This window comes from Pantherophis guttatus, chromosome 1 (assembly GCF_059756535.1).
Source record: "Pantherophis guttatus breed Tessera chromosome 1, ASM5975653v1, whole genome shotgun sequence".
Lineage (NCBI taxonomy): Eukaryota > Metazoa > Chordata > Lepidosauria > Squamata > Colubridae > Pantherophis > Pantherophis guttatus.
Genome location: NC_142063.1, coordinates 307004210 through 307030582, shown reverse-complemented (window position 1 = coordinate 307030582; position 26373 = coordinate 307004210). Strand labels below are relative to the sequence as shown.

General features: G+C 37.6%; 1 protein-coding gene across 8 annotated transcripts in view; it reads left to right on the top strand.

Annotated features, from left to right (window-relative positions):
• Window positions 1–25165, top strand: part of ZC3H6 (zinc finger CCCH-type containing 6) — a 32283-nt gene extending 7118 nt beyond the window's left edge. For 3 of the 8 annotated variants that reach the window (XM_060692547.2, XM_087883273.1, XM_087883269.1), the window contains exons 2-12: window positions 969–1152; window positions 1632–1754; window positions 4504–4735; window positions 12732–12844; window positions 13736–13852; window positions 14421–14534; window positions 15459–15566; window positions 18390–18643; window positions 18961–19430; window positions 20894–21136; window positions 22852–25165. In XM_060692547.2, the coding sequence (XP_060548530.2) occupies window positions 969–1152; window positions 1632–1754; window positions 4504–4735; window positions 12732–12844; window positions 13736–13852; window positions 14421–14534; window positions 15459–15566; window positions 18390–18643; window positions 18961–19430; window positions 20894–21136; window positions 22852–24350 (3457 nt within the window). In that variant the 3' untranslated portion in view covers window positions 24351–25165. Of the gene's footprint in view, window positions 1–965; window positions 1153–1631; window positions 1755–3732; window positions 3800–4503; window positions 4736–8640; window positions 8763–12731; window positions 12845–13735; window positions 13853–14420; window positions 14535–15458; window positions 15567–18389; window positions 18644–18960; window positions 19431–20893; window positions 21137–22851 lie in introns of those variants that run through there. The other 5 variants (XM_060692546.2, XM_087883271.1, XM_087883272.1 and 2 more) reach the window with 4 other exon arrangements.
• Window positions 25166–26373: the final 1208 nt, after the last annotated feature.

Genomic DNA, 26373 nt, shown 5'->3' with positions numbered 1-26373 from the left:
ATAAATACATAATTCATTTTGTTTGTTATTTTTTTTAGCAATAATATTTTTATCTGGTATGCATTTGTAACTTCAGGACAAAGTGTATTTTACCCACAACAGCAAAATGTAGGCTAAGAGTAGGAATAGAAACTAGTGTCCTCACAACATATAGTGTCACAGCTTAATCATTGCACTTTACTCTCTCAAAAAACATTTCTTCCAGATTTTAAATCAGAATGTCTTAATCTTCCAGCAGATATTATAATGATTGTGCCACTGAGAAAGATCTAAATAATTTGTAATGTTGGATTTTAGTCTATTAGTTTTGCTACTTTCTGCAATCTTCTATAAGTAGTCCTCAACTTATTGTGACCAATTGCTTAACAACAAAAAATTACGATGGGCCCAGACCAGTGCTTAACAGCCTGTAAAGCACTTCTGGCCATCACAAAATATCATCCCCAGTACAAACATACATCCTTGTCATCACATAACTGCATGTCAGGTGCTTGACAACCAGCTTGCCTGGAATGACCGTGATATTCACTAAATGACCATAGTGATTTGCTTAATAACTGTCATTAAAAAAAAATCAGGTCTGGTCACATGGGTGTCTCGAGTTATGACTGTAAAAACATAACCAGAAGTCTGGTCCCTATTGTGATTGTAAGTCGAGGACTACCTGTATTAATATATTTTATATGTATTTTGGTAATTAGGAATTATATAGTTCTGAACTATTTTGAGAATTAGTTATATTTATTAAAATAATATTAAGAAAATTGCAATTGCAACTGTATGGTCTGATATAAGAAATATAGTAAATATGAAATATTTAGAAATGTGAAGTATAAATATATTGCTAGAGCATATTTAAATGCATGTCACTATTTTGACTAGTAGACATATGGATATATAACAATTTTGCATTATTTCCTGCAGTCTTCCAAATTCTTATTTTATCTAATTTTATCTTTCTTAAGCAGAGAGGATGGTGAACTTGAAGATGGTGAAATAGATGATGCTGGACTTGAAGAAGATAAGGAAGAAAAAGGCACAAAAGTTGAAGATAAACCTAAAAATGAAAAATCTCATAGGAAATCACGAAAGAAGCGCAAAAAGGAAAAAGAGAAGAAAAAATCAAAAAGGAGAAGGCGAGATAAACACAAGGTATGAAGTGCTGTTCAGCATGCTATGCAGTTTATTTCTAACTAATAATTATTTCCCATTTAAACAAAATGTAAAACTATACTGGAATACCTTTGCTTTAATTAGGTCACTGAATATTAACTCCTTGAAAAGGTGAGGTTCCCTATAGACTGCAAAATAGCCTAGAAAAACAGTCCATTGAGCCATCATCACATGCTGCTTCTAACATTCTTACTCCCATGTGAACTGAAATGTGTACTGGCAAGGCTCATTAAGTGTTCCAATACTGCACGAGACTATATGCACAACCTACCTTAATTGGTGATAAACTGATCCTTGTGCCAATTTGCCTTGTATAACCCTAGCTTACATTCATTTTTGTTCAGATATACTTGTTGTAATTTCAATCATACAGATAGATGTGTGTGAAATCACACAAACACACACTATGATTATACTACAGCAATCATTGTATAAATGATAATCTTATTTCTTTTCAGCATAATTCACCTTCTAGTGATGATAGTTCCGACTATAGCATTGACTCTGATGCTGAACGTACAGAAAGATCTCATAAGAAAGGAGCTGGTTTCTATAGAGATTATGAGTCTTCATTCCTTCAGGTACAGCTTTCTAAGTGGACTTCATTTTGTTTGTTTTTCCATGCTGTTTAAATAGTTGCTTGATCATTTTTGTCAAAAGATGTGAATTATTCTTTTGAATTAATTATATTGGATTAGTTTAGACATATAAGTGCACTGTATTGTTTTTGATTATAGTTTATTTCTTAAACGAATAATTCTTATTCCTTGTTTGTTACTTTTCGCGATGTGGAGGTAAGGATAAGTACTTCAAATACGACACTGGTAGTCGTTGACTTACGACCACAATTGGGACCGGAATTTCTGTCATTAGTCATTGCAGTCATAAATTAAGTCAGACCCAAATTTATGACAAATTTTACAGCAGATGAATGAATCACTGCTGTTATTAAGCAAATCATAAGGTCATTAACCAAATCCAACTTCCCAGTGGGTGTTTTTTTCAATTTTTTTTTTTGTCAGAAATTGGCAAAACAGGTCACAAATTGCAATTGCAATTTGCACAAATTGCAATCACATGATCATAGGATACTGCAACTGGCAATAAATATGATCCAGTTGCCAAGCTATCAAATTGCAATCATGTGACCACAGGAATGCAACTGTCATAAGTGTAAGTACAAGTCATAAGTCACCTTTTCCAAGGCTGTCGTAACATTGAACTATTGTTGAATGAATGGTTGTAAGTCAAGGACTACCTTGTATAAAAGGCTATAAAGGGATGTCACCTTTTTGGAGTGACTAAAATTTCCAAGCCTTTTTCAGGTGAGTAAAATCCCCAGTCAAAATGAAACCATTTTTATTTCTGCCCTTTTCCCAATTTGTATAAAAATCTTCATTTAATTCATACATTTTGAAAGGAAATGGATATTATTTTGGATTTCTAATAATCTGAGGTCTCTACCATATTATTTTTCATAATGTATAGTGAAGCTGAAGATAAATGTTGATTAAATAAGTTTCTATGAATACTGTACAGCTGCCTGTTACACATGTATGATATTGACATTAATGTGAGATAATAGACAAGGAAATCCAATAAATATCTCTTACAGAAACAAACATTTCAAAGCTTCTTATGTTCCTCAATTTATAAGAAAGTCTCACAGTTGGACTATTGTAATACACTCTACATGAGCTACCCTTGAAGAGCATTTGGAATCTACAGCAGCTGCAGAGTGCGATAGTGTGGGCAGTTCTTGGGGCCGAAGAATGGCCCATAGAACACCACTGCTCTGTGAACTGCATTTGCTGCCAGTTTGCTTCCAGGTGCAATTCAAGGTGTTGGTAATCACCTTTACAGTCCTTCATGGTATGGGTCCAGGGTACTTGAGGAACCATTTCATTCCACTGAGATTGGCCCGCCTCACCTATGCTGGCAGAGGAGCCATGCTGCAGGCCCTGTCCGGACGCTTATTCCAGCAGGCAGGGAAATGCCATTGCATTTCACCTCTGGAACATCTTGTTCCAGATGTTCTGGAACGCCCCCACCCCTGGTATCAAGTCAGCCCCAATCCTCCTGATCTTCCATAAGAGCCTAAATACCTGGCTCTGCCAGCTAGCTTGGGAGTCCAATGGGGGAGCATCCCACCTCCCTCCCATCCTGTCCCCCTTCATCTTTAATTGGATCATAATGTTTGGCTTGTTTTAACTTACGTTTTAATGTATGTGTGTGTGTATGTGTATACCTTTAATGATTATAAGATGCTCAGAGTTGCCCTGTAGTAAAATGAACAGCTAATAAGTTTTATAAATAAATAAATAAATAAAATAAAAGTAGTATAAGTGTGTCACTTTAACAAATTAATTTGAATCAAATCATTTCTACTTAACATTTCCAGCAGTCACACAAACTTAATATGATTGGAATTAATGTCAACATTTTTAAAAAAATTAAAAAGGGAATCCAGAATGGAAATTTTCCAGACAGTTTAATATAGTACTGATCTTTTTCTTCTTTCTGGAATTCATCAAATTGGCTATTTTCCTGTATAAACAGAAATGGACATTGGAGAAACGAAAGATATGAAAGTAGAGTGCCTCTAGGATAAGAAGATACAGGTCTTGTATGTATATTTTTATCTCCCACCAGAATAAGTGAAAAGAGGATATAAGAAAAAACTGCTTGTATCAGAGGTGTTTTTATCCATGCAGGTTTAATTTTATTGCAACAAAAATGATGCAATCAAATGTTCAATAAAGTCATGTAACTGACCTCAAGCAAAATATTGATTCAAATCTATTAAATCTGTCTTTCAGAGGAGCTCTTAACTAGTTTTAAAACTTTCTTATCCATCTTAATTATTTACATATACAGTATACAGTTAGCTTCACTTGGAGAAAGAATCTGTGCTTTGCTTGAAAAAGTATTGTCTTCTATAACCCATGTTACATGAATTATATATACAATGTGAGGGAAAACATTGATTTTGAAAAAGACATGCAATAATCCAATTATTTCATTTTAGAATCTTTCAACACTACTATATACTCATAATTAAATGAGCAGACATCTTACCTCAGTAACTGTCAATTTGTCTGGGGATAATCACTAGAAACAGTTTCCTCCCATTTTTGAAAATTTGTATGAATAATATGCTGATAGTATATTTTTTAAAATTGCAGTAAAGAAAACTTTAGAAGAGTAAATGCTACAATATATATGCTGGTAAATCTCAGAATCCTGATATATCTTGTTACATTATATATTAGAGATTTATTCTTAATTAGTATTCTCATATGTTTCTAATTATTTTTATGTGTTATCCAGCATGGGCATATTTCAGGAAAATATAACCCTTCACAGAAGACACAGCATAATAAGAAATCAAAAAGCAAAGATTATGATAATTACAGTGATGATTTTGGCTACAATGAAGATGAAAAAGAAGATTTTGCTGACCAGTTAAAGCAATATAGACAAGCTAAAGAAACTAATGAGTTAGAAGCTCCAATTTCAAAAGAACCAGGGAAAAAGCAAGGGATGAAAGGGATTCACAAAGGTAAGGCAGTAATCAAGGAACAATTAAATCTGAGTTTGTATCTATCTATGCAGAATGGAATGCAAAGTCACATTTATTATTACAGAACTTCACTATTAATCCATTAGTGGCAATAAAAACAGTCAATAATCACCTCACCATTAATCATACTACCATTATATTTCCAGTGAGTGTAATTATACTTTTATAGGTTCATTAGCCTTATGTCTTCCAGTCTAAACTGTTTTCCTATATCCAAAAAGGTTCATTCAGTTATAAATCGTCAGAAATTTTAACATAAGAGAACATAGACAACATAGTTATATTATTCCAGTAGGACAGTTAATAAATATTAATAAAATTTTAATATTAATAAAAAAGGAATTATATGTGTAATGTTTTTACCTGAAATCCAGTTAATGTAATTTTAGTAAGTAAGCATGTTAATTTGAGAATGGCTAGCATTATTCTTGCCATTGATACATATCCTTTGATGTCTTTCAATGAGATGTATGCTTTTTCTTAGAACTCTGCTCAATTGATACACCCAGGCTTATGGTCATGGGTGATTTCAATCTGCCGTCCGTTGGTGAAACGTCGGAGATGGCTCGGGAGTTCATGACTTCCATGACGGCCATGGACCTGACCCAGTTAGTTCATGGCCCCACTCACAGGGGGGGACACACGCTGGACCTGATTTTTGTCTCTGGCCAGTGGTTGAGTGGTCTTATTATAGGGGATATAGACATGAAACCCTTGTCATGGTCAGATCACTCACTCCTTCGTCTGGACCTTTGAACCGCTACACCCCGCCGCAGGGAGGCGGACCCAATTAGATGGATCCGCCCCAGGCGCCTGATGGATCCTGATAGGTTCCAGACGGAGCTTGGGCCAATTCCTGAAAATCTGGCACACGACTCGGCCGAGGACCTGGTAACTGCCTGGGATCGGGCGGCTGGTGGGGCCTTGGATCGAGTCGTGCCTTTGCGGCCTCTGACCCGGTGTCGATCCCTCGCGGCTCCTTGGTTCACCGAGGAGCTGAGGGAGATGAAACGCCGGAAAAGACGCCTAGAGAGCGGTTGGAGGGCCAGTCTCGCTGAATCTGACCGAACACTGGTAAGGTCGCATATTAAGACCTACCTAGTGGCGATAAAGACGGCAAAGTTTAACTACTTTTCCGCCTCTATTGCGTTATCAGGGAATCGTCCGGCCACCCTGTTCAGGGTAACCCGCTCCCTGCTCCATCCGGGAGCGCGGGAGGATCCCTTGGAAGGCAGGGCGGAGGATTTCGGACAATACCTGTATGACAAAATCGCTCAGATCCGGGGGGATTTGGACTCTGACTGGGTAGATCAGGGCAGGGTGACGAGGAATAGTCTTGAGAATGTTATCTGGGAGGAGTTTGATGCTGTGACTCCGGATGATGTGGACAGGATTTTGGGGAGACTTAGTGCGGCCACATGTTTACTGGACCCGTGTCCCTCCTGGTTGGTACTGGCCTCCCGGGAGGTTACACGAGGCTGGCTCCAGGGTGTTATCAACGCTTCGTTGAGTGAGGGTCACTTCCCCGCCGCCTTAAAAGAAGCGGTGGTGAGGCCTCTCCTCAAGAAGCTGTCCCTGGATCCGGCAATATTGGCCAACTATCGTCCTGTCTCCAACCTTCGCTTCCTGGCGAAGGTTGTTGAGAGTGTGGTCGCGCGACAGTTTCCACAATTCTTGGAGGAAACATCCTATCTAGATCCGTTCCAGTCGGGTTTCAGGCCTGGACACAGCACGGAAACGGCATTGGTCGCGTTGGTTGATGATCTCTGGAGGGCTCGGGACAGGGGTTGTTCCTCTGTTCTGGTCCTGTTAGACCTCTCAGCAGCTTTTGATACCATCAACCATGGTATCATGCTGCACCGGTTGGAAGAGTTGGGGATGGGGGGCACCGTATTACGGTGGTTCTCCTCCTTTCTCTCCGACCGGTCGCAGTTCGTGTTGGCAGGGGGGCAGAGGTCGACCTCAAGACCTCTTATATGTGGAGTGCCTCAGGGGTTGGTCCTCTCGCCCCTCCTGTTCAACATTTATGTGAAGCCGCTGGGCGAGATCATCCGTGGCTTTGGGGTGAGATACCACCAGTACGCTGATGACACCCAGCTGTACATCTCCACCCCAGGCCACCCCAACGATGCCCTTGAAGTGATGTCCCAGTGCCTGGAGGCTGTGCGGATCTGGATGGGGAGGAACAGGCTCAGGCTCAACCCTTCCAAGACTGAGTGGCTGTGGCTCCCGGCATCCCGATATAGTCAGTTGACTCCATCACTGACTATTGGGGGCGAGTCGTTGGCCCCCACAGAGAGGGCTCGCAATCTGGGAGTCCTCCTGGATAGGCAGCTGTCCTTGGAGGAACATCTGACGGCTGTAACCAGGGGGACCTTTTGTCAGGTTTGCCTGATCCGACAGTTGCGGCCCTTTCTTGATCGGGATTCCCTGTGCACAGTCACTCATGCCCTCGTCACCTCTCGCCTTGACTACTGCAACGCTCTCTACATGGGGCTCCCCTTGAGGAGCACCCGGAGGCTCCAACTGGTCCAGAACGCAGCAGCGCGGGTAGTGACAGGAGCAGCATGGCGCTCCCATGTAACACCGCTCCTGCGCGAGCTGCACTGGCTCCCAGTGGTCTTCCGGGTGCGCTTCAAGGTGTTGGTTATCACTTTTAAAGCGCTCCATGGCATAGGGCCTAGCTATCTTCGAGACCGCCTGCTGCCACCAACGACCTCCCATCGACCCGTGCGCTCCCACAGAGAGGGCCTCCTCGGGGTGCCATCAGCCAAACAGTGCAGGCTGGTGACCCCAGGGGGAGGGCCTTCTCTGTGGGGGCACCTACCCTCTGGAATCAATTGCCTCCAGAGATAAGGAGAATCCAAGACCTCAGTGCCTTCCGCCGTGCCCTTAAAACCTTCCTTTTCCAGCAAGCCGGGCTGGCCTAATTTTTTAAGTGTTTTTAAGTGTTTTGTTTATTGTTTTTAATTATGGGGCCAAATTTATATATATATATATTTTAACTGTATTTTAATATTTGTACTTGATGTTTTTACTTGGCTGTTCACCGCCCTGAGTCCTCAGGGAGAAGGGCGGTATACAAATTCAAAATAAAATAAAATAAAATAAAATAAAATAAAATAAAATAAAAATAAATTGAAGATCAAGTGAAAAGCAGAGAATTCCTTTATCTTTATTAAAAGAAAGGAAAACATAGTAGGAGCAGGTATTTTAATGCTGAAAAGTCCCTTTCCCATACAGTTCTTGAATTCTGTCATGTGTTTAGACATTCTAGAGAAATATATTTGCCCCGTAAATTAAACATGGATCATGGATCTGAAAAGTCTGAAACTTTGGGAATTAAATGAATTGATTTTGTAACTTCAGTCTTATGTGTAATGGTTAAATAGTCCTGTGCAAAAAGATTCCAAACTGCTCCTCAGCTAATACTCTGAAGAAGCACATTAAAAGCACAATTAAGTTTTTCCTGCCTCAGAAACAGTTTGAATACATACTTTACTGTTTAACCAAATTTAAGTTGCCAGAACATTAAAATTGGGAATGGACAATTTTCAGAAAGCACTGTTTCTTAGATAGTAGTTGATTGCATTTAATTATATAGTGGTAATCAAAACGGCTTCAAGGCTTAGTAATAACATTAATTTGTTTATTTAGAACATATTTATCCTGTAGGGTCACATGTAGCTCGCAATAAAAATACATAAATCACAAACCAGAATTACAAAAATAGCAATAAAAATATTTAAATATTAAATAAAGCAAGATTATACATGAGCGAGATTGTATGTCCATTTATTTATATCTTATATTTTGATAAGTTGAATAAAATTATTTAAAAATGAAGCCTAGATAAATTTATCAAAAAGATGTTCTTATTCCAGCCATACAGATTGTGGAGTTTTGAGATGTACAAAGAATACTCTGAAAATTATTTCAACATGTAGGATTCATACAGAAGCAATCCATTAAATATTCTGCCCATAAATCTTTCAAATCTTTAAAGGTCAGTAATGCCAGAACTTTTGATTAAATTCAGAAACAAATTATAAGCCCATGCACCTATTTTAGCAAGAGAGTTTTATACTCCATTTATGCAGTATTTGATAATAAATGAACTGCAGCCTCCAAGCCCATTTCAGAATATTGTCAAAGACAGCTTTGCAATACATTGAAGCACATTGCAATAAGCCAAAAGTAATGTAATCAAAGTATGCATTATTTTGGAAATAAGCGTAACATGGCAACATAGCAGGAGATCTATCTATATAATTGATATAGCCATCCACTTCATGGATAGGACTCTGGATGGCATACAGTTGAAACAAAACAATTAAAAACACAGCCTTAAAAACTTTTAAAATTAAAAATATAAATATATTCACTTCAGAGTGAATGGGAGAATGCATTCAAGGTCCACATAGTTATAATGCACGCACTATTTACATTGGATCCCCAAGCCTGCTGACAAAACCATGTTTTAAGAGATTTCCGGAAAGTCAGTTGGGTCTAGGCCAGGGGTGTCAAACTCGCAGCCTGCGGGCTGGATGCGTCATGTGCCAGCCCCACCCCTGCCCAGTTTAGCGAAGGGGGGGAAAGTCCTAATACATCACATGACACTGAGTGACAACGTGAGTTTGACACCCCTGGTCTAGGCAATGTCATCAAATAGCAAAGAAGGCTCACTTTTCGGGTCCCTGACAGATGGAACTACTTAGCAGATGTGATCTGTAACTTGTCCTTCCTGCCAGACTTGACTGGATAGGCAGATGTAACCAGGAGAGATAGTCCCACAAATAATCCAGCCCCATGCCACATAGGACTTCAGAGGTAAAAAAACAGCATTTTGAGTTGAACTTAGAAGCAAACTGGCAATCATGGAGTAGAGATACAAGATTTGCAAGTTCTAGCAGCACACATTTGATCTCATCACTATATTTTGCACAAGTTGAAGCTTGCGGATACTTCTCAAAAGTAACCCCACTTAGAGCGCATTTCATTAATTCAGGAGGAGATCAGGGCATGAGTAATTGAGAGTAGAACCTCCCAATTCAGGAATAGGCACAATTGGTGCACAACACAAAGTTGTGCAAAGGCTCTCCTAGCCACAGCTGCTACCAAGCAAGAGTCATGAGTCCAGAAGAACTCCCAGATTGTACACAAGGTCTGTTAGGGGCTAAGTAATCCCATCCAACATCAAAGATAGTACTTTCTCAGATTCAGGAGACTTTGAAACCTTAAGCCATTCAGCCTTGCCAGGGTTCAGCTGAAGCCTGTTGTTCCACATCCCATACAGCCTCCAGGCAATGAGACAGCAATCAATTGCAGGACTCAATTCACCAGGATGAAAATGTATAACTGGATATTATCAGCATATTGTATTGATGATACCTCATCCCATGGCAATGGATATTCTTACCCAGTCTTTCATCTAGAACTAATTAGACGAGTGAAGAGATTACTGAATCCATGGAATCCTACATAGAAGGGGTCAAGGGTTGGACCTCTCATTCTCAAATAACAGCTGGGGGAGGATGAAAGAGATCCAGCACAATACAGTGCCATCCACTTCCACCCTATGGTGCTGATCTTGAAGGATACCATGGTCAGTGGTATCAGAGGCCACCAAGACGTCAAGTAGAGCCATGATATATGGACTGTCCCCATCCCACTCCTACTAGAGGTCACCCAAAAGCATGACCAATGCTGTTTCAATCCCTGCCTAGACCTAAATCCTCATTGAAAAGAGTCCAGATAATAGATGGTCTATTATGATGCATCCAGCTCTAGGGACATAATATTTAAGAATGGAATAACTTAAAAAAATACTTTTATTATATACAAATTATATGCACTATTTTGCAAATAGGATCTAAACTTTCCATAAGTTACCAAAATTAATTACATTGTTTTATAAACTAAATTTTGACAATTTTCTTGGTGACTGTCCGATTCACACATATGGCTTTGCAAAACAATATTTTCGCACAGCTGCCTTGACTCCAGTCACTCAAATGAAATGATGTTTCAGTATGGAAAAGTGAGGTGCTCAGTCTTGATAGCTCCAATTTAAATTTGAGGCTGACCAATTTGCCTCATCAGAAATGTTTAGAAGGCCAGTTAAATAGCTGCCTCAAATAGCCTGGCTATTGGGATGATTTTTGTAAGGCCCTGAAGACCTGGTTTTGCCAATGGGCCTGGAGACTCCAGAGTGGGATGAAGTCCATCAAGTGGTTTATTTGATGGATGGATTGATTGTTGTTGCCAAGAGGGGGGACTATTTTTTTTTATTGTTTTTATATTGAGTTTTTATCTTTTTAAGCTACCCAAACTCACTGAGACTGAGTTGGGCAGCCATATATATTTTCTTAAATAAATGATTAGAAGCAGGTGATATTCCACTTTGGAAAGCTATGTTGAAGGAGTATTTCACTGAAGACTTTATCAAAATAAAAACCCCAGTATAATGCAAAACTTGTGTGTTACATAATTTTTTTAAAAAGTATATCAAATTCAGAAACAACAAATAACAATTTGTTATTTTATAATCTTAAAACATTTTAAAAAATCCTTCACAGAATAACCTAAAAACTGGTGCATGTGCTGGTAGCCTCCAGGCCTAATGCACTATATGTGGGGCTCCCTTTTGTCTACTCTGGACATTTTACAGGTAGTCCTCGATTTACAACAGTTCATTTAGTGACCATTCAAAGTTACAATGGCACTGAAAAAAGTGACATGACAATTTTTCACACTTATGACCGTTGCAGCATCCCCATGGCCACATGATTTACATTTTGGATGCTTGACAAATGACTCAGATTTATGACAGTTGCAGTGTCCCAGGGTCATGTGATCCCCTTTTACAACCTGACAAACAAAGTCAACCAGGAAACCAGATTCACTTAACCATGTTACTAATTCAAGAACAGGCAGTGATTCACTTAACAAATTTCTCACTTAACAACATAAATTTTGGGCTTAATTGTGGTTGTACATTGGGGACTATCTTTATTTGGTACAGAAATTAGAAGTCAGGTTGGTCTCAAGAAGAACACAAAGAGATTGTGTTTTGGTTACCTATTTGTTCCAGGACAAAAAAGAAGAGCCTACATGGATTGGGCCAAAGCTATTTGAGAGAAAAACTTTTTCTAGAGGAAACTCCACAGCTAATCAATCCATCTGAAAATACTTGCCTACTATTGCTGCAATCTATCTGCTGGCATTTGGGGTCAAGCCTTTTATGCTGCTGCTCTAGTTCTTTGAAATGCAGTCTCTTACAGAATTAAAGGATACAACTTATTAATTTTTAAAAACTCCTAAGTCATCTTCTTGAACAGACTTAACAGCTAAGTTAATGGTCAACTTTATCAGTGGATATTATTTGTGTCCTATTTTATTATTTTTTAAATTATTTTAAATTTGGTTTACTATAAACTGCCAAGACACTTTAAAAGTTTATAAAACTATATTAAGTTTAATGAATAATCTCTAAATAGAAAAATATAAGCGGTATGTATTATAGCAGTGTTGGCAAACCTTTTAGGTACTGAGTTCTGAAAAGGGAGCGCGCGTGCGTGCCAGAAACCAGAAGAGCAGCCGTCCAGTGTGAATGCATGCGCCAAGAAGATGATGTTCCGGTTTCCTGCGCATGCATGCGCACCGGGCAGCTGGTCTTCGTGCACGCATGCGCACCAGAAACTGGAAGACTAGGTGGCCGGTGCACATGCACACACTGGAAACCAGAAGATTATCTTCCTGGTGCGCACATGCACACCAGGCGGCTGCTCTTCTAGTTGACGGCACGCCGGAACCTGGAAGAGCAACGGGCGACGGATCGCGTGCCCAGAGAGATGGCTCTATGTGCCACTTCCGGCACGCATTCCATAGGTTCATCATCACAGTATTATAGTTTTTCTTCTGCACCATAATAAGTAATAAATCATTATATTCATCCAGAAATTTGTAATTTTAGGTGCTACACAAACAAGCAATAGTTATGGTATTGGCCGAGGGCGCAGCATGCAAAAGAAACTGAAACGCAAAGATCGTGGAAGAGGAAGAGGAGTAAATAAAGGATCTGAGGAAGTAAGTTAAGTGGAAATGGTTTATTGCATTAAAAATAGTGGTTTTATTAAGCTTAATTCAAAACTGCACTGTACAATGCTTTATTTTTCTTTCAATGGTCTTAGAACTAAGATAACTGCATTATGTAAGTAAAAGTAACATAACTAAGATAAATGTTAACAGTCAGCTGCATTTGCAAAATCAGACTAATACAAATATAATCCTGGTGAGCTTAATAGCAGGAAAATTTGGTTGGAGAGCAGCCAGTGGTTGAATTGTCACTTTTATATCCCTGCTACTTATGACAAAACAATTTTAAAAAATCAGTTTTACTGGGTTTTGATTTTCAAGATATCTTTTTATTGCTTGCTTGTTCATAAAGATGGAATCCTTCTATACAGCTGTACCCAACATTGGTATCTTTTATGATAAGGTTCATATATATGTATGCATGAATGTATGCATGGGAATTGGAACATCTTACCCCTGAGATGAGATTGGCTCCCAACTTTCTGACCTTTCCGTAAGGGGCTGAAGACCTGGCTCCGCCAGATGGCTTTAGGGCTCCAATAAGGGAGCATCATACTAGAGGCGGTTGATGAATAAAGAAGCAATCCTATCTCCCCTCTGCACATCCTGCTCCCTCCCTTCCCATCTTTTAATTTTAGTTCTATTTTTCATTGTAATTTTCATTTTATTGTTTTAGAAATATTTATCTTTTATGACTTAAGTGCTTTTAATTCTGTAAACTGCCCTGAGTTGTCTGAAATGAGATGGGTTGCAAATAAATTTAATAAATAAATAAATGATTAGTTTAACCATGAAATGGGTATTTTATCTTGTCTTTTGACTATTTTGTGTTTGAGTGACCTTTGAGGAATAACCACATTAAAATGGAGATTTGTTTAACAGGAAATGAAGCCAGTAAAGAAATGGCCAACTATGAGTCAGGCATTCATAAACCAGCATACGGTGGAACACAAGGGAAAACAAATTTGTAAATATTTCTTAGAAGCCCGATGTATTAAGGTGAATATATAATTGTATTTTTTTCTTTGAAAAATGTAAGCAATTCATAGATTTTATTGTAGTTAGTTTAAAGTTTAATTATTACATGATTTTACCCTGCCAAATCCATTCATTCTTATGGTAATCAAAAACCAATGGCCATAAAAATTATATCCAGCATTTATTAGATTTGAGGGAACTTTTCATGTATTCAGCATAAATGATACTAGAGAAAATTATTGCTTAGAATAATACAAAGATTGATGCATGTATTTTGTTTGGCCACATTATTTCTAAAATCTTAAATGAACTTTCTTATTTAGTATTGAATATATACGTTCTACTAGTTAGCTCTTAGGTACAGTTGCATCACTGAATATAGCTGCTTTAGCAGTTCCATCAATATGTGAATACGGAGACTGTTGATAGAATGTAATCTATTTTCTAGTTTTATAACCATCTATTTGCAATTCATTTTATCTTTTTAATGTAACATTAATTTTTAATTTTCTTTGAATGGTGGAGTAAAATAAAATAGTATGAAAAGTAAAGTCACTATTGAAATTTATAATCTCTCTTTATGTTACAGGGAGACCAGTGTAAATTTGATCATGATGCAGAAATAGAAAAGAAAAAAGAAATCTGTAAATTTTACATTCAGGGTTATTGTTCCAAAGGAGAAAACTGCATTTACATGCATAATATCCTTTGACAAAAACATTTCAGTCATATTATCATCAAAGCTGAAGTGATCATAGCACTTTAAATGTTCCATTTGTAATAGAATATAGATGTTCCTACGGAGTAGAGGTTTTAAATGTTAGTAAGTAATAGTTTTAGGAATATATTGGTTTTTTTTTCTCTTTTTAAATAATAATATATAGCAATTTTTAGAAACATACAACAAAGTAGAGAAATGATTAATAATGAAACATAAATAAAAGCATTATAGAAAAACTTTTTAGCAGTGCATTCCCTCTTTCTCTTTTATTTATTTCTTTAACCACTGTTTAAATTTGCATAAACTTTGTTATGAACACAATAGTCCTCAATTTACAGTTTATTGTAACAAATGGTTAAGAATAAATTCCTGAGGAATCATGAGAATTGTGGCTGCTTCCAAAGAGGTCCGGGCAGTCATTAAGTGAAGCGCCCGTGATTCCTTCATTGAACCACAAACCCTACTTATTGCGGTTGTTGGCAGGGAAGGAAGCCCTGGAAAGACCTAGGCCCTAGGCCTATTCTGCAACACCTCCTCAACTCACCTGTAGCCTGCCCCAGGTCTCCAAAGGTGTCCCCCATCCAGTCTATGCACTCTATGCTCTACTTCCTGTCACTGGATCCAACACAGTTGGGCCTCCTCTCCCCCTTCTTCATACGAGTTCACTTACCTTTTCCATAAATTACCTATCAGAAGCAGAAGTGGCTGAGCTACCATATGATCCTCTTATACAGAGGTCGCATAGTAGTGTTCAGGAAGTGGTTGCCATTTTGGAAGCGGCCACAATTCTCATGATTCCTCAGGAATTTATTTCAAGCATATGTTACAATAAACCTTTTAAAGGAGGTAATGCCAAAATTATGGGAATTTCACTAGTATCTTAGTTTCCTTAATATTTGATCACATGAATTTCCTTGCAAGTTCTATCATACAGGAGCAAAATGCTATCACGGTGACAAATGTAAGTTTTCTCATGATCCTCTAACTAAAGAGACAAAAGAACTGCTTGATAAGGTAAGTAATGCTATCTAAAGCAAACTTTGTATTTCAAAATCAAACTTTGATCTAAATCAAACTTTGTAATAAGAAATGCTTCCAGTTTTTCAAAAAAGCTAAATAAGTTGATAGAGAATCAGTTGCATGTGAAGTGCACCTGAACAACTGAAAAACAGAACTTTTTTTGTTTTTCCTGTAAACTCTGTGCTACAAAGCAACAAATCAATTTATATATTTTAGTGGAAGATTTTTGGCCTAACCTTTTATTAATACATTTAAGGGGACTACAACTACTCAGAAAATCTAATCTGTTTCAAAGTGTTCTCTTTGTTTTTTCTATTACACATCAGATACCTAATGAAGGAGAATAGATTACGCTTTTCTAAAAAAAAGATCATAATATCCTTTAGTTACCATTTTTTTGTCTTTTGTAACATGTACGCATAAGCATATTAAAGAATCTATAGTGTTGTATGTAAGTTCATGTATGCATATGAAATGCGCATACAGATGTGCCAAACAGATGTGAAATTGGAAGGGAACTAGGATAATTCCCTATGCGAGAGGTAATCCTCTCACACAAAGCAGACTTGCTTCTGGTTCTTTGCTTGTGCCTATTGATTGAAGAACAAAACATATTCGTATTCAGTTGAACTTGGCGTGAGGAGGGGTAGTGTGCATTCAGCAGGTTATTCCTTCTCTTTACCTCCAGATTTTGGGGGGAGGGGCATTTTGAATTTGTGATGTATGAATCCACTCTTTCCATGTAAAGAAGAATAAGTATAATTGTTGAATTCTAATCAAATAGGAAACTACTTGAGAAATTGTTTTCTTATGAAATACCCTATTCCTCCCCAGTTAGAAGAGAATAGAATAATTGGGTTGGAAGGGACCTTGGATGACTTCTAGTCCAACCCCCTGCACAAGCAGGAGACCCTATACCATTTCAGACAATTGATTGTCCAATCTCTTTAAAAGTCTCCAGTTGTTCTGCCCCAGCTCCGGATTTCCAAGGATATTGACACACACCAACAGTCCTTATCAAATTTATTAAGTAACAAGAATAAACAAGACCGGCAAAGGTTGGCAACCAGCCCAGAAAACAAGATATGATAAACCAAAATACTCTGATAATAAATACGAGTTGGTTCTAGCAAGAAACTTACTAACAGCGTGTGACTTAAATAGGCTAAGGGGCCAATTATCCTCAAGCCTTACTCTCGAGGAGACCTCCTCCTCCTGAGTAGCCACTCCTGCCTTTTGGCAGCCCTGCACGCTCGAGCATTGAGGAGAGGCTCCTCCACATCGCTCTCTCCACTTGAAGGAGCCTCTGGAGGTTCTGAAGGCCCTGGCTGAGTCTCTGCCTCTGGCACCACATCCTCTTTAGCCTCCTCGCTGTCCGACGTGAGCACTGGCTGCGCAGGCTGCTGGTGCGACACCACACCAGCCTCCTCTTCGTCAGGATCAGCCACGATCCGCGCAGGCCACAACACCAGTGTTGGAGCATTCACAACTTTGGGAGGCAACTCCTTCCACTGATTAATTGTTCTAACTATCAGGAAATTTTTCCTTAGTTCTAGGTTGATTCTCTCCTTGATTAGTCTCTATCCATTGCTTCTTGTCCTGCCTTCCTGTGCTTTGGAGAATAGATTGACCCCTTGTGGCAGCCCCTGAGATTTTGGAACACTGCTATCATGTCACCCCAGTCCTTTTCATTAAACTAGACATACCCAATTCCTGCAACAGTTCTTCATATGTTTGAGCCTCCAGTCCCCTAATCATCTTTGTTGCTCTTCTCTGCACTCTTTCTAGACTTTCACCATCTTTTTTATATCATGGTGACCAAAAGTGGATACAATATTCCCAAGTGCGGTCTTACCAAGACATAAAGTGGTATTATATAAAGTTTTGGAACATAGAATAGAATAGAATAGAATAGAATAGAATAGAATAGAATAGAATAGAATAGAATAGAATAGAATAGAATAGAATAGAATAGAATAGAATAGAATTCTTTATTGGCCAAGTGTGATTGGACACACAAGGAATTTGTCTTGGTGCATAAGCTCTCGTAGTACATTAAAAAAAAATACATTCATCAAGAATCATAACATTCTCTTAATTCTAAGAATTTGAATGGTGGTCTGTAAAATTAAGTTTGAAAAAGGAACGGAAAGTTTTCATAACGTCATGCACTCATTTCTTTCCCCCTCGCCCAGTAATTTTCACATGAAAAGGTACAGGACAGACAGTAGCTAAAAAAGAACTGTTTATTGAAAATATTCCACATAGAAATTATAAATGCCACTACTCCGCTTCTGCTATGTCATACCTTACTCCTTCAGGAAAATCATGGAGCAGGAGAAACTGGGCAGCATGGAAATGACCTTTAAAATGACTCTAAGTATTGTTTGTTTAGTGCTGGTTTTGTCCTGTATCTTCTGTTTTGGGACATGTTGGAGAAAGCTGATTAGCTGTTCTTTCAAGGTGCTCCTTCTGTAAGATCTAGCTTCAAAGCAGCTGGATGATAGATAGAGGTGGAATAGTACTTTGTCTCTTGCCGTGTATAGTTTAATTCATGGGCCCAGTACTATTCTGTACTCCAGTTTAGACTAAATTATGCCTAAAATTTTATTAAATGTTCATAGACATGAATTTTGAAGAAAGACTCCAAATTAATAAGTACTGATTTTTTAATGTTGTCATAGTTTTGAAGTATTCTAATTTAATCTGAGATATATAGAACAGGTATCAGAGATCTCAATAAGTGCTTTTGCCATTAACTTCTAGAATAATTGCCAATAGCCCATGTATTCTGATTATATTCTAATGTGATTTTAGGTACTAAATACTGAAGATGAGCCTCAGAATGATGATGAAAAAGAAGTGGAAGAACTTAGAAAACGTGGCATAGTTCCTCTTCCTAAGCCACCTCCAGGAGTTGGGCTTTTGCCCACCCCACCAGAGCCATATTCATTTATGGAGGAAGATGCAGAAAACTTTCAGGATCCCTCTGGTGAATTCAAGAAAATTCCGTCTCTCTTTGAAATAGTTGTGAAACCTACTGTGGATTTAGCACATAAAATTGGGAAAACGTAAGTCTAGTAATTAAAACTATGCATGAAATTTTAATGAGGAACTTTACCGCATTACCGCATCCTGTTAGGGCAACTATTTCCCTCTCACATTTTGGTGTAGCTGTATATGTATATGAATTGTAGAATCTACTCTATTGTATAGAGTAATCTGGCATCAAAGAAAACATATTGAATAGTAATCTTAAAAAACACAATTTGGGGAAGATTGCATACATTGCCATTTGCAGATTTTTTTTACATAGTACTGCTTGTCAACTGTTTCTGAATCTAATATTTTTACACAAATATACCTGACCTGGCTTTTTGTTTTACAGTCCACCAGCATTCTATAATAGTACATCACCCCCTGGACCAGAGTTTGAAGGAAATGATCCACACATGTATAACACAGAATCAAGCCCAGGACATAATGGACCAACAGGGCACCCAGGTTCTCCTGGTCATCCCTGTATTGGTCCAGTGGTGCCACATAGTCCACCTTTGCAGCCAGTTCCTGCAGGATACTTAGGAGCACAAGGCCAAGCTGGTGGACCTATGCATGGAAATCAGGGTGGCCCACCTTTAACACCACCTGGTGTGTCATACAACTGTGCAGTTGCTCAAGAACATATGGCAAACATGCCCAGAGACAATCACTGCCCACCTGGTCCACCATATCAGCACATTCCTAGTGAACGGCAGCCAAATCCTGCATATGAGACTCTTCAGAATCCAGCTAATTTCTATGATAACTACTATTCACATCAGGCTGTGCATAATTTCCAAACAACCAATAATGCTAATGGTAAGTTTTAATTTATAAAATTGTTTCATTTTAGTTCATCACTCTGAACTGAACAATCTTATCTGTTGATAGTCAACCAAGTTTTTTGCAAGCATTCAGTATCCAAAGTTGAGAGTTAAGTGTGATGTGGCTAAGAGGATAAGCATTAAAGCCTCATCTCTAGAATTCTTGGGAACTATACAGGCATTTCTCAAGATCTTTACACACTGAGTTCTGGTTTTTTAGGTTTTGAGGGGTTGGTGATAGTAGGGAAAGAGTATCCACATATTCGTCTACTTTCAAGTTTTTCTGCAATCAGGAATCCCATCTTGCTAAGCTTTAGTTGTAGGGAAGTCTGTAAATAAATGTATCTTAAGGACACTTCTTAAATCTCTTGAAATTATAGGAACTATAATCTATGAGTAAATAAGTTTAAAAGTTACCAGTTTGGGGTGAATGCTTGCAGATAGCTTGTCTTAATCCTTAATTAAAGATATATATGTAAGTGTTTTCAAAATGCATGTACTATGAAAACTTATGAAAGGAAAAGTGTTGTAATCTATATATTCTGTTTGGAACAGTTTCACCTCTTTCTAGAATTTTTGTAAGTGGGATCTGGAACATCTTGGATAAGTGTATTGCATGTATTATAAGTTCACTTGTAACGGGGGGGGGGAGTGTGTATTTAAGACATTCTTGACTCCTGGCAAATGCAGTTTTCTTGGTAAGATTAATTGGCAAGTGGCTTGCCATTGTCTTCTTCCTAGGGCTAATAAATTATTGACTTAAAGCTGGCTTAATGCGTAAGGCAAGATATAGAATTGTCTCCCTATTTTTAGCCTATTGTCCTAAACCAAAGGTGTTCAAACTCGATTGCATCACGTGACGTATTGTGACTTTTTTGCCTTTGTGGAGCCGGGATGGGCATGGCCTGCATGTGATGCATCTGGCCCGTGGCCCACCAGTTTGACACCCCTGCCCTAAACCATTACATCAAACTAGATCTCATCTCATATTATGTATACATTTATATTTTCCTAAAGGAGTATATTGCAATGATTCATTTCTGTTCAGGAGCCTATCATTTCTGCCTCAGCAAGTAAAATGTTAGTCATTAGCTTTCCTCATGCAGAACACTAGCCTGCTTCCACAGTCCTTTGGAAGGGGATGTGTGCCTGCTTGGGTGCTACTACTTTGAACTGAAAAGCTGGTAGAAAGTGAAGTAATGATGGCTTAGGAATCACTCCTTAAAGACATCCTTGAGAACACCGGGCTCTTCTGTATAAGAGCCAATTTTTTAAAAAGTTCATTTGGTTTAGAGTACTCTAGATATTTTCCCTGCACAATTATCAAGGAGCCCCAAACTACCATCTGTTTTGGAGGAACTATCACACTATACTTGATTTTATAGTCGGTTTATTAAATGATACTAAATAACTTTTAAAGTCATAATAAACACTAATTATTTGTAATACTTAATGCAGATGCTACATGGCAAGGAGACTTTACAGAACACCAGTCTTACATAAATTCTTCAGATTCACATAACAGTGGAAATGAGTATGAATCAGATTGTGCCACTACAGCAGGACACAATTCAGCTATGAATGTACCTGATTTTCTTCCTGCAATGCAGAAAGCCCTTTTTGTAAGGCTCAGTCAAAAACATCAAGATGATGGAGAACAGATGAGCAATCAGTGTCAAAGGTCACTGAGTAGAGAAGAAGGTATTTTCAGATTGTGCATTTGTCAAATACAATACTATATTGTATGTTGTTTCTTTTTCAGATATCGGAATACTTTACTGTATTCTTCCCTCTTATATTTATTATATTCATTGTAATTTTTATTAAGCTCACCATTTATTTCATAATCAACTCCCAATTGGTCCAAGAGAAGAGGGTTCTGTGGCTGAATCTCTCATGAAAAGCATGCACGTGTCTGCTATAGAACAGTCATACAGATAGACTGATTGAGTCCCCCTTACATGTTAGCATAACATTGAGCTGTATTTTTCTTTTTTCATAAATTTTATTTTCATTATAAGATAAAAAATGCAGAAAAAAACAAGTTAAATTTTAAAAAGTGCAGAGAGGAAAAAATTGTAACATCCAGCTTCTTTCATTGCAGTAAAATATACATACACAAACACACATGCGCACACACATATACACATACATACACTTTACCCTTTTGCTTTACATTTCATAACATTTCAGACTATTTCTATAATAACAAAATCATTCTAATGATTTAAAATTTCATTTATTTCAGTTCCAAGAATAAAGTTAAGAAATAGTTTCCAAATAGAAACAAAAATACCGTATTTTTTGGACGATAAAATGCACCAGAATATAAGACGCAGCTTAATTTTTGGGGAGGAAAATAAAAAAAAAAGCTGATTGGCGGGCCTCCCGGAATACCCCAATCAGCTGTTCCCAGAGGTGAACTTTAGCAACAGGTTTGTTGGTTGTGAGCTCTGTGCCTTGCTTTTTTTTCCAGCCTCTGAAACCTCCATTTCAGAGGCTGGGTGGGGCTACATTCGGTGTATAAGACGCACCCAAGTTTTCACCCTCTTTTAGGGGGGGGAAAGGTGCATCTTATACTCCATAAAATATGGTAGATAAATTCTCTTTTTAATTAAAACAGTCAGTTTCCCCATCTCTGATAACTCCCATCACCCATGTACTCTTCTATTGTGGACACTAGTGTATCTTTTTATGAGCCCTTTTGCTAATGGCTAATAAAAATTGATACATTCAGAATACAATTATGCAACACCACCCACAAATAAATTGTCTGAAATTTTACAGGATTTTGGTGATCTTAAGACCCTAGTGATACTCTTTTTATACTGCCTTTATTATTTTTTAAAATAATTTTAGGCACCAAACATACATAATAATGCTTCCTTCTTCTATTTTCCTCACAAAAATAAACCTGTGAGGAGGGTTGGGCTGAGAAAGAGTGACTGACCCAAGGTCACCTAGCTGGCTAATCTTCTATAATAATAATGTTTTAAAAATTACATTTTTGTTTTTAAATAAAATAAAATTTTAAAATAAAATATTTTTAAATATTTTTAAAAAAATTTGGAGTTATGCAGGGGGTGTTCTGGATTTCTTATATACTTTTAGCACGTCAAAAGTGCTTAAAATCCAGAGTGAGATATTATCTAAACAGTTATATAGCCTCAATGTTTTTTAAAATGTTTAACCTTTGACGGTTTTAGAGTTGAATTTTGCTGATTGCAAGATGAAAGGTTACACAGGTATACAGCTTAACCATTTATCTTCTTGTTTTTATACTCTGTCATTTTAATAGAAGCTTAAACTTTCATAATAGCGTTTTGCAACTTTTATTAATATGAAATGATAAGAGTCTTATTTTAGACAATATATAGCATGTTCCTGAGATTTAATTATCTCTTTTTTCCTTTTAGATGATAATGTAAATTGGTACTCTAGTAGTGAAGAAGAAGAAGGAAGCAGTGTTAAATCCATATTGAAGACCCTAAAAAAACAAAGTGAAACGTTTCGAAGTCAGCAGTCAGCAGATCAGCAACTGCGTGTTATGCCAGTTGACCCGAGACTTGCTAAGGAACGTGGTTCAGGAAACCAGGCTGTTGATCCAAGACTCAGATCAGCTTCAAGATCAAGTGCTAGGAAATCATCAGAATCAGGAGTCTTGGACCCAAGGCTTGCACGAGATCCAAGAACCTTAAAGGGTAATGAAAGCAGTCATGGAAGCTCCTCTACTAGTGGAGCAAAACTGGATGTGCATTATCCACAGCCTGTTGTCAAGATCATGCAAAAAGGATTGGATGAAGATGATGAAGATGCTGAAAGAGAGTTAAGAGACAGAGCTTTTCTCATACCATTGGAACCTCTTCCTGGAGTAACATTACGAGATCCAAGATCTCAGCTTAGACAGTTCAGCCATATTAAAATGGACATTGTTCTAAGCAAACCCAATTTTGCTAAGCATATTGTATGGGCTCCTGAAGATTTACTCCCAGTACCTTTGCCAAAACCAGATCCAGTATCTTCAATCAATTTACCCCTTCCTCCACTTATAGCTGACCAGCGATTTAATCAATTAAGGAATAGCAAAAATGATTCTATCCTAAGTACGGTTCCATCTGATCCACGACTAGCAGCAAAAGCAAAAAATAATATAAATTTAGCAAACAGGAGTGGGTCTTTGGAGCACTCTACAGATTTGCATCTTGGTAATACAAATAAACTAGGAGATCCTCGCTTACAAAAATCCACTGATCCCAGGCTGCATAGACTATCCAGTACAGACTCCCATCATGGAACGGTGAAGGATCTTTTGCCTTCAAAAACTGATCCTAGGTTGGCCAGATCCAGCACTAGTACATCACAGTCCTCGGAAGCTGCAATCTTCCAGTCTGACTCAGATACATTGCCTCCATATGCACCTAAGTTGTCGTCTGCAAGTTCCAAACTAGGCACTTCTAGTTCAATAATAAGTGGCATTAGTTTGTATGATCCAAGAAATCATACTTCATTGGATTCTTCTCCAGTTAATTCTGGAGAGAATGGAGAAAACCAGAAAAAGGGTATTTTGAAAAACACTGGTCAGAATGAAGTAGCCACCTCAGAAGAACAGTTGCCTCAAAAAGCTTCCCTGCATGTAGAAAAACATGTGGAAGCATTTGGGGAAACCAATTCAGAGAAAGTAGCTAATCTGAATAAATCTCAGGCTAAACACTCCAGTTCTGCTCCAGCGGTGCACAACCTTCCTATCCAAGCTTTATCAGGGTTAATCAGACCACAATATAGTGATCAGAGGCAAGTAAGGCAGCCTGGGCAGATCACTCCAGCACTAGAAAATGATCCAAATGGGGAATCGGATGACAAATCGCTGAAAGATGTTTTCAAGACTTTTGACCCAACTGCTTCACCTTTTTGTTAGCTAATTGTTAAGATTTTTTACCATTGTGAATAATGCCGGTTTCCACAGTTTTGTAACTGGGTTTACCTCTATGCTTTATTTATTTTTAAATTATAACCAGAAATACTTTGGGGCTGCTATTTTCAGAACCACATGCAGTAATACTATAGTGTTTGCCAATTTGGTATTTTCTATATAAGTTTCCCATTTCAGGGATATGAATCATTGATCCGTTTAAATAAAAGTATATATCATGTTAGGTCCGAGAGAAGCACTTTCATTGTAAATCATCATTAAGGGATTCAATTTAAAGACTTGTATATGTGTAATGTGTCTTTTCAAAATCAGCATTTTATGTTTGCCACTTTTGTATGATTGTACAGTTTCAAGCAATATAATGTATATTACTATGAAAAACATTATTTAAGATGATAATTATCTAATCTTCTTAAGCCCAACTTGCTAAGCATTTGACACAGGGCAACATTTTTTACTCATGAAACTGATATTCTTAGCCTAAAAAATACTGTATTACATACTGAGGAGCGGAATAAACTTTTTAAAGTATTTTATTCTATGCTGTATATATGCAAAGGACATAACTAAAACATTATTGTTAAAATAGAAAACACCTAGGTCTATAAAATGTATTTACTTTTTCATGTATACCCTATTCTCTATTGTGTTATGTCACATTGTGGTGTTCATGTATTCAATGTATTTTTGTATTCAGCTACTTAATTTGTATTGCTTTTTTGTATTGATGTAATGACAGTAACATGTATTCATGTGTCTGGCATTTTTAACAAATTAAAAGAGTGAAATCTCTGACTTTCCACAGACTCATGTGGTTTCCTTAGATTTGAGATTTCATGAACAGAAAATTTCATGAATTTCTGCTGTAATTCTGATTTCTTATGTTGCCAACTACCTCTGGTGAAGACCATTTCAAATAATCTCCTCGCCAAAATATTACAGCTGAATTTTGATCTTGCAAAAATCAAAAGCTTCACTTTTGCAAGTCATCGGTGAGCAGCATAAAGTAATTGGGGCAAATGATTGAGAAAAAAGCTCACTAAGCAAACTGAATAAATTGTGTGAGGAGGGGTTGACATCCAAATGCTAAACATTGAGATGCAAGCATTAAATTTATGAGGAAATAGGAATTCTATGGAAGTCTCTTAGGTTTCTATCAGGGTTAGCACCTTATCAGGGTTAGCAGGTTCCCCCAACATCAAAATTGCAGGAGTGATCAAGCAACAAGCCCCATTCATTTTAAAATGTGCAATTGACTTCCCTGCCTCACCCAATATCTGCACCTAGGCTTAATGGCAGCTGTTGGATGAGAATAAGCAAGCCAATAAAACAGAATAGTTTTTTTATAACTATAATCTCTGTATTTTAAAAAATAATCTAAGGTGCATTGTGTCAGCCAATGTAGTTAACAGTGACTTTCAGAAATTCTGAAGTATTCTCCAGGACATCTGTTTCTTGGAGTCTTAGGCATACAATGTTATATTTACAGGGGTCTCTAAAGTAAAGAATATATTTTACTAAAACAACTCTATTAAAGGTTAAAACAAGCTGATGTTTATATTAATTTAGCATTCATGTTATATCGGCATCAAGGCTTATAAAAACATTTGTCACATCCATCTGAGGCATAAGAAGAAACTAGCTGTCCATTCGAAACAGATGGCCTTTCCATAAATTATCTCACATTTTTCTGAGTCAATTATTTTATAATTCATTTCTCAGGTATGACATACACCACATGGAAAGTAGCCCGACATACTAATTTCATTCTCAAATCATGTTAGAAACTAAGCAAACCAAGTTTGATTAGTACAGGGAAATAGGCTAGACTGCTAATTCAACAGACATCCTGGAAAGAATGTAAATAGTAAACTAACAGGTTTCCAGAGATGAAAGGGCCTGGTGGCTCAGCAGACTAAAAGCATTGTGATTAACACCAGCTGTCTGCAATTACTGTAAGTTCGAATCTCACCAGGCTCAAGGTTGACTCAGCCTTCCATCCTTTGTA